Source organism: Elephas maximus, chromosome 7 (genome assembly GCF_024166365.1).
Source record: "Elephas maximus indicus isolate mEleMax1 chromosome 7, mEleMax1 primary haplotype, whole genome shotgun sequence".
Lineage (NCBI taxonomy): Eukaryota > Metazoa > Chordata > Mammalia > Proboscidea > Elephantidae > Elephas > Elephas maximus.
Window position 1 is genome coordinate 45,996,425 of NC_064825.1, and position 12,368 is coordinate 46,008,792.

Genomic DNA, 12,368 nt, shown 5'->3' on the forward strand with positions numbered 1-12,368 from the left:
TTAAGATTACTGATTTTTTCTTTCATATTTCTTCCCAGGAATTTTAGAAGTTTATAAAATATACAAAAGTCAAGAAAAATCACCAAATCTTATAGCTTACCTGTGTTTTCCCTTGCTGTCCATAAACAATTTTTGTTGGGATGATTTTAGCTGCTGGTTGAACTGTGGAACCGATTCCTTTTGGCTGAGTTACAATCATTTTGGTGATGGGTCTTGTAGCAGTGATGATAGCGGGCTTTGCTCCTGCTGGCACTGTCTGAATAGTCTTTTCTCCCTAAATTGAAGTCAATGATTACATAAGAAATTTATATGCATAATAAACGATAAATCACATTTTAAATTACTTAAAAATCACAGAATGGTTTTACCAGAATGATGGGAAAAGGACTGTAGATTATACAACAAAGTACAATGTCTCTAAAAAAACCCATTGCCATCAAGTCAGTTCAGACTCATAGCAACCCTATAGGACAGAATAGAACTGCCCCATAGAGCTTCCAAGGAGCGCCTGGTGGATTCAAACTGCCGACCTTTTGATTAGAAGCCGTAGTTCTTAATCACTATGCCACTAGGGTTTCCACAATGTTTCTAGGTGATCAAAAATCCTAGACTTGGTTGAAATGACCTTAGAAGTCATCTCACCAATTTTCTGTCCAAATGAAGAATTATTTCCTGATGAGTAAATTAAAAAAAAAAAAAAAATTACCTCATGTAAAAATACTTATTATACTGTCCCATTCATACAATACATATATTAAAATAGAATCAGAAAATTCTGGAAGACTATATATTAAAATGTTAACAATGATTGTCTCTAAGAATTGGGATTATAGGTCTCCCCCTACACACATACATATTAATTTTTATTTTCTAATTTATCTGAAATGACCATCTATTAATAAAAAAAATTACTGTGTAATATACCAGTAGCTAAATGTACATACACACAATAAACTCCCTAAGTTCCCCAAATATGAAATTATAAGGATATATAGTGGAATATCTCTGTGAAAAAGTCTGGGAAAGAGGTGAAATCAGCAGAGATAGTAACATTCTAAGGTTATACGGAAAAATATGAAGGACAAACTTAAGGAGCTTCCCCACATTTTACTATTAGGATGCTACTAATATCACTTTAGTCTATTAACTAGATGCTGAAGTCCATTAACTTTTCACCATTTTCTGCATTTTCCTCTGCTTTATTCTTAAGGTATCATTATATGGTCATTCATGGACTCAAGTCTTTTCACTTGAGCTTAACCAAAATAAGTTCATATACGGTGATTTTAATAAATTATAAAATTTAAATCTATAAAATTAAAAAAGAGAATTAAAGGATCATAAATTTCTCATCTTATCAGTTTTTCCTAATTTTTAGCCATTATCACCTAAATGTGCATCCAGGTAAGCTGGCAAAAAGCAATCACTCCATGAAAATGAACTAAATATGATCACAAACCTCCCAAATTCAACTATCTGCTATATTTATCTAAAGGAAATAAGAGGTGTCTGTTAATCATGCGATTACTTATTTTCACACACACTCCCTTCACAGCAACATCTCTGGAAACCAGAGCTCTAGTTCATTTGACAACAACCGCTAGCCTGTAAGTAGGCATGTCTATCAAATAGCTTGCCAGGCGTTGTCCAAATATTATGACCCCTATAAAGCCAATCAAAAACAATTAACAGTTTTTTTTTTTTTAAGCTGTTCTGATACGTATGAGGGCATGCATAGGTGAGCAGGTAGTGGGTACAGGTGAATATGCATCATATATATCTACCTATATGATTACACACGACTCTTTGATCTATGTGGCCATAAGACCTAGGGAACATGGCACCCCCTCTTGTATATCATGTTCTATGGAAGTGCAAACCACACTAAAAAGGGCTCTCAAAACCTGAATTCCAACCCTGGCTTTATTTTTGGCTTACTAAGTGAACTCAGGCTAGGAATAATCTAAGTTTTCCCATGGACTGAAAAAACCTAATGCTAGGCTCGTACCAACATTGTTAAGAATGTGATGCCTAAGAAACTTTTATGAGATCTACTTAAATGAAATATAGCCTTCTATTTTCTAACAAAGTCAGGCAAGGCAGGGACACTACCAAGCCTAAACAGGAAGTGCCGAGAGTAGCAATAAGAAGAAGAAAACCATGTATTGAGAACTTCCTATGTGCCAGGCACCTTTCTAAGCACTTTCAAAACAGCTACCAGTTACTGAACAACCTCACAGGTAGATATTATCATCTCCACTGTGCTAATGAGGAAATTAAGGGTTAGAAAGGTCGAATAAATTACCTAAGGTCAAACTACTACAATACTGAGAGAAAACACCCAGGTTTGTCTAACACCAAACAGTTTAACTACTATGCTCAAATGCCTGCAAAATTATAAATCAATTATTTACTTGATATATCGTATTTTCAAACTAGCTCAAAGAAGAAAAAATGAAACTAACAAATCCCCATGAATTAATTTCGTTTTAATTCTAAGTATTTCTCTTTTCCCAGCCTAAATTAAATACTAGGTCAATATCTATTGGCCACAACAGGAATAAAATTATCTTCTAACAGCGATCTCCCTATAGTTAAGCTGAGTGAACTCCTCCATCTGGAACCAAGCTAAGCATCTAAATTATGGTCACAAACATCCTAGCTATAAGCAACATGTTTTAGAAATTACTGTCGAAATGGCATCGGTAGGTGGCGTATCAAGTTATTACATCACAGCAGTGGTAAATCAAGCCATTCTGGCCACTGTGGGGTTCTGAAGTCTTTAGGCAAATATTTGCATAGCTGGTCTTTAAAATCCTCAGTGGGTTGCTGAGTCTGTAGTTCAAGCTCTTACTTACTCCAGCATTTAGCAATGTTGTGACAACGTTTTTGCCCGGGAGGCCTTGAATGGTCGTTCCTTTTCCTGTAGTCTTTTGCACAACAATCACATTGGGCTTGGAAGTCATTGGGATTGTAGTGATTTTGGTAGTTGTTCCTTAGAAAAGGGGGAAGAAAAGGAGGCCTGAGTTAAGGACTAAGTGATATTTGGTTATTTCTGTTTATGCTGTATACAATTAATACATGCAGTCAATGTCATCCCTAGATGACATGAAGACTGTCTTAAGGATGAAAATGAAGATTTAGAATAGTAAGTTCTAAGTCTTCCCAGAATGAGAGAGTATTAAGAACTAACTTTTAAAGCAGTCATCTTTTGGGAATCTGAGGACCTATACGTTAAAGCCAGAATCTAAAAACACCACTATCCATTTCCCCAACAATATTCTTTTCCTGAATAATTAAAATAAATCAGAACAGCTATTTCATGACAAATATTTTTTCCCAAATCCAGTATTTTATCTTTGTTACTAGCATAATGTGGAAAACTCTTCAAGAAAGAAAAAAATAAAGAAATCGTTAAATACTTATCAAAATCCATACAATGCTAGACTCTGGAGAAAATTTATAAAAAGAAATAGCCATGTATTTTTATGTGACTAAAAAACAGTTAAGCAGACATTCAGACCACGTCACAGATTAAATGTGTGCATTTATAATCCACAGCAGTTTGAAGTCTAAATATGAAACTCTGAATTTATACTCCAATCTGACATTTTTAACAATTATGACCTCTACTTTGATCTACTGCTCCAAACATTATCTTGCCCTCTCCCCCATTTCCTTCCACAATTTGCTCCTAGCCTGCCTACCAAATTTATGTCCCATTTTCTTCTAATTGTCCAAATTGAAAATCCTAGTGTAGATACTTGATTTATTCTTTCCTTTACTCCCTGTATCCCCCAACAAAATGTAAGCCAACTGAGCTACACACTGTTTATGTCATTGGTTCCTCAGTGTTTGGTATCCACTCAGGAATAGCGGTTCAGTGATTATGTGAAAGAACCCAATTTGCCAAGTTTGTCATGAACATACGCTTTCTTTTTAAAGGTATCAATGCTAGCCTAATAGCAGGCTCTCATCTCCCTTGGCTTCCCAGGCTGTCTCCCTATTTCAAGTTTCTCTACCATGTAAATAGCTCTGGTGTTCCCTGTCATATCAAGCATCCTTAAAGAAGTAATTTCATCGTGTCAAGAATCCAAAACCTGTCAAATTGGTCAAAAACCTCCCTAATTCCTATTGTATCTAATTCCAGCTTCCTCTCTTGAGTTTCAAAATCCTACATGATCTGCCCCTTAATCTACCAATTTGATTTTATTTGTTCCTAAAGCACAACAGATATCAAAAACTCTACCCTAACAAGTAACTTCTTCACTATAGATCCTCTGGCTAGTTTTCCAGGAACTGTCAGACTTTAATTCTCATGATTATCCAACATACACCTCTCCTTCAGTGGGCTGGTTTCTATACTGGTCATGGAGCATGCCAGTCCCAGTGCTACCTTTGTTCTTATAATTTCTTCTTTCCATGAAAGCAGGCATGTCACGTTCTTTTTCTATAGGCCTATATATCATCTATCAGATGGCTGAGTCCATAGTACATACTCAATAAACTATCATTGATTAATATATTCTCCAGAAGAAAAATTAAACAAAATTTTATCCTTTTTCACTAGAAAACCTTAGCACTCCTTATGAGAGATCAGAAGTGAGACCGCTCTAAGAATATTCTAGCTATGTGCTAATTCTGGGAATCTCTGTTACAAAAAAGCCTTCACAATATACTTGGTATTACCCAATGTCTTGTCAGTCCATGTTAACACACTCAGAGGTTACATTAAAATGCATTTTCATCTATGGGCCAACTTCAAAACTGTTTCTCTTTATTTGTAGTCTCTTAAAAGCCACAAAACCCAAGCTGCCCATTATTCATTTATACAAACTTTAATTTTAAGTTAACTCCAATCCCTCATATGTGACTGGCTGTAAATACCTCTTTTGACACTGTAGTCTCACAAAATATTCCATTAATAAAAAAATATTTTTAGAAAGTAAGCATTAAAAATTACCAAGGAAATGTAAGTCAACTTTATGCCAAGGCACAAGGACCACTTTTTTGATGAAACTTGCTTAACAAGTGGATTGTACTTCTATCTACTAAAATGTCTAATCCCTTCCATTATAGAGGTCTGTCAATTTATAAGACAGTTGCAAACCAAGTTCACCAATTTAACAAAATGAGGAAAAAATGTTAGAAAATAGAAAAAGGCAAGGCATAAAGAAAAACAAGTACAGTGTTATATCAGAATATAATTTACCACTAGAATTATCAATTATAAAAGCCTGAAATTCCAGTGAGCATGTTTCTAAATCTCAGGGGGTACCTACATCGTACTGAAGAAAGAAGCATTACTCATAAAAAAGGTCCTCCTCTATGTTTTCATAGCACTTGGTGTATAGTTCCGTTACAACAAAATGTATACAAATTCATTTGTTTAGCACTCTTTAGGACAGCGAATGTGCCTCAGGTACATACCTATGTATCACAGCACCTAGCACAGTATCTGGCTCATAGCATATCCAAGAACTCATCTATACAGTCTTTACTTAAAAAGAGTCAAGGCACAATGGGTGCAAATAATCGTGAATCACATTTGAATCACAATGGGCTATGATAAACTTACGTATTCCAGGGATTCCTATTTAAAAAGAAGATGCCTGTCAAAGTAGGCTTAAAGAAGATTACAGATGTACTAGCTCATATTTTATTAGTCACAGATTGTTAAATCACCCTGACAATCTTGTTATCTTGAAGAATAAATGGAACAGAGGACAATGTTTTAGGCTGGTTTGCTTAAAGAATGAGCGAATGAATGAATGAAAAATATATGTTGTTGTTAGGTGCCATACAGTCAGTTCGAACTCACAGAGACCCCTACATACAACAGAATGAAACACTTCCCAGTCTTGTGCCATCCTCACAATTGTTCCCATGTTTAAGCCCATTGGTGAAGCCACTGTGTCAATCTATCTTGTTGTGGGTCTTCCTCATTTTCACTGACCCTCTACTTTAGCAAGTATGATGTCCTTCTCCAGGGACTGGTCCCTCCTGGTAACATGTCCAAAGTACATGAGATGAAGTCTCACCATCCTCACTTCCACAGAGCATTCTGACTGTATTTCTTCCAAGACAGACTTGTTTGTTCTTCCGGCAGTCCATCCTATACTCAATATTCTTCACCAACACTGTAATTCAAAGGCATCAATTCTTCTTCGGTCTTCCTTATTCATTGTCCAGCTTTGAAATACATATGACGTAATTGAACATACCGTGGTTTGGGTCAGGCGCACCTAAGTCCTCAGGTGACATCTTCGCGTTTGAACACTTTAAAGAGGTCTTTTGCAGCAGATCTGTGCAATGCAATACGTCATCTGATGTCTTAGCTGCTGCTTTCATGGGCGTTGACTGTGAATCCAAGTAAAATGAAGTCCCTGACAACTTCAATCTTTTCTTCATTTATTGTGACGTTGCTTATTGGCCAGTTGTGAGGATTTTTTTTTCTTATTGTTGAGGTGTAATCCATACTGAATAGTCTTTGATTTTCATCAGTAAATGCTTCAAGTCCTCTTCGTTTTCTGCAAGGTTGTGTCATCTGTATATCACAGGTTTTTAATGAGTCTTCCTCCAACCCTAATGCCTTGTTCTTCTTCATATAGTCCAGCTTCTTGGATTATTTTGCTCAGCATACAGATTGAATAAGTATGGTGAAAGGATACAACCCTGATGCACACCTTTCCTGATTTTAAACCAAACGCAGTATCACCTTGTTCTGTTGGAACAACTGCCTCTTGGTCTATGTACAGGTTCCGCATGAACAACAAAAAAGTGTATGAACACTAGTTATTTGCCTAGACACTGTACTAAAGATCAAAAGAATCAAAAGAATCAAAATTAAGTCTTGCCATCGTCACAGGTTCTCATAATGTCCTTCAGGTTAAGACAATGAGTTCATTTCTGAAGGATCCAATCTTCTACATTAAATAAGTGTGATTCCTCAACTCTCAACAAAGCTCCCACTTTCCCCCCCAAAATCTGATAACTCTCTCTACATATATATAAGTAAATATTTGACTATATGAGTTAAATAAGTGCAAAGATGAGAGTCATGCTTGTCATTAAATGGCTTATTCTATTTAAAAGAAAAACTTGACCTTTCTAGAAAACACTCTGGATGCATTTAACTGCCTTCTAGTACATTATACAAAGGAATCAAGAATTTCAGATAATAATTTACATATAACGATGTCCATCACAGGATTATTTATATTGACAAAAAAATTGTAAACAACCTGAAACATTCAACAATAACAGAATAGTTAAATTATGGCACATCATTCGTAAGAACATTATACAGCTATTAAGGGGAGGAAGAGTTGAAAATACATTGAATGTCATGGGAAAATTATCAATGTTATATGCAAAAAAGGAGAAAAACTGATTATGTTAGATCTCAATTTAATTTCTTAATCTACGTAAGTACACAAACACATGTATACAAATAAATAATGAAAAATACATCTAAATTTTAAGACATTTCCCTGGATAGTAAAAATTACAAGTTTTTAATTTTCTTTGTATCTTTCTGTATTTTCCAAATTCTCCACAATGAGGGAAAGAGTATTATTTTTATAAAAACAATATATATTCAAATACAAAAACAGATAATGAGTACACATATATAGGGTATATATCTGAGACCGCCTCTCTACTTCTAGGAAAATAGGCTTTACTTGTATTGATCTAATCTGGTACAAGGCAGCTAAGTAATGAATAAGATATGAAACAGAGGCCTCATGATATCTAGACATTCCTTTAAGCCATATGGTACTATGAATCCATATATAAGTAAAAAGAAACAAAAAACAAAACCTCAAGGTCATAAAAAGCTACCAACCAATGAAAAAATGATCAATTAAAAAAATTTTTTTAATTGAGTAAGTGTTCTATACTATTTAAAGACATTGTCAAGTAATAAATTATGATTTAGGTTTTAACTGTGTTATTTAAAATACCCTCTTAAAAGCTGGGATATGATGATTCTTTCCCTATGGTTTCACCTTCCTCAGTTTGGCAAACGCTGAGTTTTCTCACTTATACTTAAAAGTAGAGCCAAAATTAACAGCTTTAAATACAGCCCTTTATGCAAATACCATACCCTGCTTTGCTATTTTTTTTCACTCCCTGAGTTATCAGCAATGTCAAATTACTGCCAGAAATTTCAATCCTTTGACTTTAAAATGTTAGAACAACTCACCTGGGTATACAAAATATGGCTAGTCTACAAAAATGGTAGACACTTCAAAAGTCCATAAGGCTTGCTTGATCGGATTTACAACATTTTAATTAAAAAACAATAATCAATGAAAATGGATGCCATGTTAACATTCCACTTCACACTCACAACCCAAATACTGCAGGAATTAATAAGCCAGTAAAAACCAGGTAAAGTTCTAATAATAGCAATAAATAGGCAGATAGTCAGCCTTCTTGGAGTAAAAAAAAAATTTCAAGTGAACAGCCAACATAAATGGTGAAAAGCAAATAAAGATATTTTTAATAAGCTAAAGTGACATTAGTAATTGAAATTATGAGATATGTTCCCTCAAACATAACTAGCTAAACAAATGCTAATTCTTCCACTACCTAGTTTGCGTGGCATTGGACAAGTCAATGTAACCTCTCTAAACCCAAATGTATGTTCATCTGTAAAATGGGGATGATAACAACTACCTCAGAGCTATAAAAAAAAAGTCTAAATATGCTAACATATGAGAGAATACTTTGTCAATAAAAAATATCTTTGCAAGTGTAAACCATCCTCTTTCCACTCTGATTAAAAACAATTAAATGTTCTTTCTATCTGGAACTATCAAAAGTTGAACATGTGAATATTCAATGCTAGAATTAAAAAACTTAAATTCAGACCCTATACTTAATCACTAAACATAAGCACTAAATTAGATTTCTAAGCAGAAAACTGAGATCAAACAGAATCCTTCAACAGTGAAATGTTTTTTCCTCTTACTGAAGGTCACCTGAACCTTTAACATAATTCAGATATACCTACCAGAAACTATATTACTGCTAATTATCTTGCCCCCCAAGGTAGCTAATGATTTGGGCACTACTGTAATGATGCTACCACTGGTAGTTTTCACATAGGTTGCAGCTCCAGGGGTTGCAGCCATTCGACCTATGGATGGGCTCACTGTTGGCCGAGTATAGGTTGCCTGTGTGCCTATAAAAAGGGAAAAGCCAAAAGAGAATTTGTCATTGTTTATAGAAGGATGATAATTTGTGCAGTTTAACTATAATTCAGCATAACCTACATTGCTTTAACTTGAAAATGGAATTTCAAGGAGTCAAGTCATTAATTTATAATTTTATAGTCAGTTTTCAATGCACACAGCAAGAACTATATATAGCCAAGTCAATTTCAATTAATTTTACACATAAAATTTTGTGATGTGTTGCATCAAATTACTAACCCAAGAAAAAGTATAGCTAACTCTGTTCACTTCTTCCACTACCCTTCTTCCACTGGTTTAATGCCAAAATAAACTTAAATTTAATCATCTTTCCTGCCAGAGCATTTCCGATATTTGTCTGTTGCAGATTTTAAAGTCTCTGCATCTGTTTCATGCTGTCTCAGTGCCAAACTCAGTGTCAGCACTCAGGAAATAAGGCAGTATTGTTTGCCTAAAATTTTATAAATTCGTACTGCTTTATACTCTGCTACCTTCAAAATATATTTCCATCTTCTAAAGGGTTATTCCATCATTTTACTAGAGATTAAAGTTGAAGTTGCCAAGAACTGACAGGAATATTTCTCTCTAGTCTAAAAAGTTCTCTACTTACACATTTCCTCAACTCTAACTAACCTGTTAGAATATTTTTCTTCATGTCTCTGAAGAGATTTTACCCTAGTATTTCTAGGACTTGTTCGTTTTCCCAAACAAGATTTAAAAACTAACCAGATGAGCCTGTTATAGTTTTTCATAAAGCCAGTAAGTCATAAATATTCCTAAGCTGAAAATTATTAGTCTTGGAAAGAATGAGGAAAATAACAAAGATAGCACCTTCTTCAACTGAAAAATTTTCTTTCATGATACTGATTATTAGATTCAGAGGCTACTATGATAGCCATTTTCAATAAACCCAAGAAAAAAACAATGCTTTCAGCAAGTTATCCTGTGTTTAAAAAATACGATCACTACCCAAAATGGGAGAGAGGGGGGAAGAACATTAAGAAAATTAGTTTAAATTATTTACAAGTGTGTATCTTGAATCAGAAAAAAAAAAGTGTAGTGCAAAGTAAATATGCTACAGAGATACACAGTTTGAGTCAGTTGAATTACAATGGAAAAAAAAATTTCAAATTAAGCTTTTGTTTTAAAAGGAAAAACACTTATTCTAACATAGACATAGATACATTATTATTTTTCACTAACTTCCCTACCATGAGTAATCATATATACACAACACTGTTACCTTTGTGCCAATCAGAGAAAAGTTTAGGAGAAGTATGACAGAGAGATTCAATACCAGAAGAAATGTTTAAAAGCATAGGCTTTGGAGTCAGGCAGCTCTGGGTTCAAACCCTATGTCTGCTTCTTACTGACTGTGTAACCTTGGGCAGGTTACTAAAGTCTGTTTTGCTGATGAAAATGTAGATAATAAAGCATGAAGAGTTAAAATGCAATGTCTATACAGTCCTTTACATATTGGTCAATAAATGATAGCTTATAACTTGAGACAGGTATCATTTTACACTGTTTAGATTGTGTCATCTAAATAATGGTCCTCCTCAAAAAGTATGGTAAGAGTTACATTTAAAATAATAAAAAAAAATAGTAATGGCTAATTCTATTAGTAATTAACAGTAATAGCTACTGAGCATTGTGCTGGGGACTTTACATATCTGATTTCATTTAATATCCTTATGGTATAGGTTTTATTATTTCACTTAAAGAGATGAGGGAAAAGACTGAGAGAGATTAAGTAATCTGCTCAAAGTCACAATGGGTGGTCCAATTTAAAATGTTCTGCACTGTCACTTTCTTGAGCATAGGCTGGTTGCTCTCCCATCTGGACACACAAAGGCATCCTGTACTTCCCTCAGTCTCAGTAACATTTATTGCCCTGTAATGTAATGCAAACTCTCAATCTCATCAGTTAGTACCTTGTAGGCTAAGACCATGTTTTCATTCACTAAACAAATCCTGACTGAGCACCTACTTACAGGCCAGCTCTGTATGTATGTGGTGAATAAAACAGGCATTTGTCTCATCCTCATGGGGTTTATGGTCTAATAAGGAGGATATTAAACAAATCACCAAACAATTAGCTTAGTAATTAGAAACCGTAGTAATGCTATAAAGGAAAAGAACAGAGGATCATGAGAAAAGATAACAAGACAGAGCTAATTTCAACTGGGGAGAGAAAGGTCAAGAAAGACCTCTTTGAGGAATTACCTCATTAATTTTTATATCCCCAGTGTCAAGCATGTTACTGGTATAGAGAAAGTGCTCAATGAATGGATGATGAATAAATGGGGTGATGCTCAGGAAAACTTACCAGTAGGAGTGGTTACCAGTTTAGTTGTCATAATTGCACCATTACTGCTAACCACCATTATAGGGGAATTACTACTGGTGGGCAGAGTTGCTGTCACTGGTTTGGGTAAGATTTTACTTGGTTGAACCTGTTGTGTGATGATTTTAACACCTTTGAAAGAAGAAAGATAAATCTCAGTACAAATTATTTTTAAAAACTTGTCTCTTATACCAACCCAAGAGGGCAGTAGTCTTATACATTTACTCAGTCTTACCTAAACAGAGGCTTTTTTCATACACATAAAACTCTTTAACCTTTTTTTCCTCAAATCCCTGTATTTCCTAATTGCTCTCAATATTACACAACCTATTAACAAAGTTCTTAAAGGGAAACCTTTTTTTTTTCCTTTGTCTATAATTGGGTCATACAAGAGATTTCAAGTCAAATAAAACCTAAAGGTAGCCATTAGACCTGAACTTTTATAGGCAAATCAATTATCTGCCCCATGCAAGTACTTGGGATGAAAGGACAAGGATAAGAAGTTAAAAACAAAAGTTAATGTATTTTCCATAGTCTCTTAAATTATAAAAGCTGTTGAAAATTATAAAGAGCAAAAACATTTTCTTTTTGAATCTTTAAGTTGCTTCCTTTTAAAAATACTTTTGAAAGCTCACTTTGTCAAATACGGAATACAAAATAGAGGATACATTGTAACTATACCTACATAAAATATGCAAGTGGACAAGAACTTCACAGCAATGTGCAACAATAAAAGTGTTAGGGTGCTTTTTTTTTTTCACATTTTCAAAATTTTTATCTAAAATGGTATATTTGTTACATTGACTTTCCAAATACTA

At 34.3% G+C, this 12,368-nt stretch overlaps 1 protein-coding gene across 11 annotated transcripts in view; it reads right to left on the bottom strand.

Annotated features, from left to right (window-relative positions):
* Window positions 1-12,368, bottom strand: part of EMSY (EMSY transcriptional repressor, BRCA2 interacting) — a 107,494-nt gene that overhangs the window by 24,773 nt on the left and 70,353 nt on the right. For all 11 annotated transcript variants that reach the window (XM_049889768.1, XM_049889767.1, XM_049889765.1 and 8 more), the window contains 4 exons: window positions 11,533-11,682; window positions 9,023-9,193; window positions 2,859-2,995; window positions 101-274 (listed from right to left, as the gene is read on the bottom strand). In XM_049889768.1, the coding sequence (XP_049745725.1) occupies window positions 101-274; window positions 2,859-2,995; window positions 9,023-9,193; window positions 11,533-11,682 (632 nt within the window). The remainder of the gene's footprint in view (window positions 1-100; window positions 275-2,858; window positions 2,996-9,022; window positions 9,194-11,532; window positions 11,683-12,368) is intronic.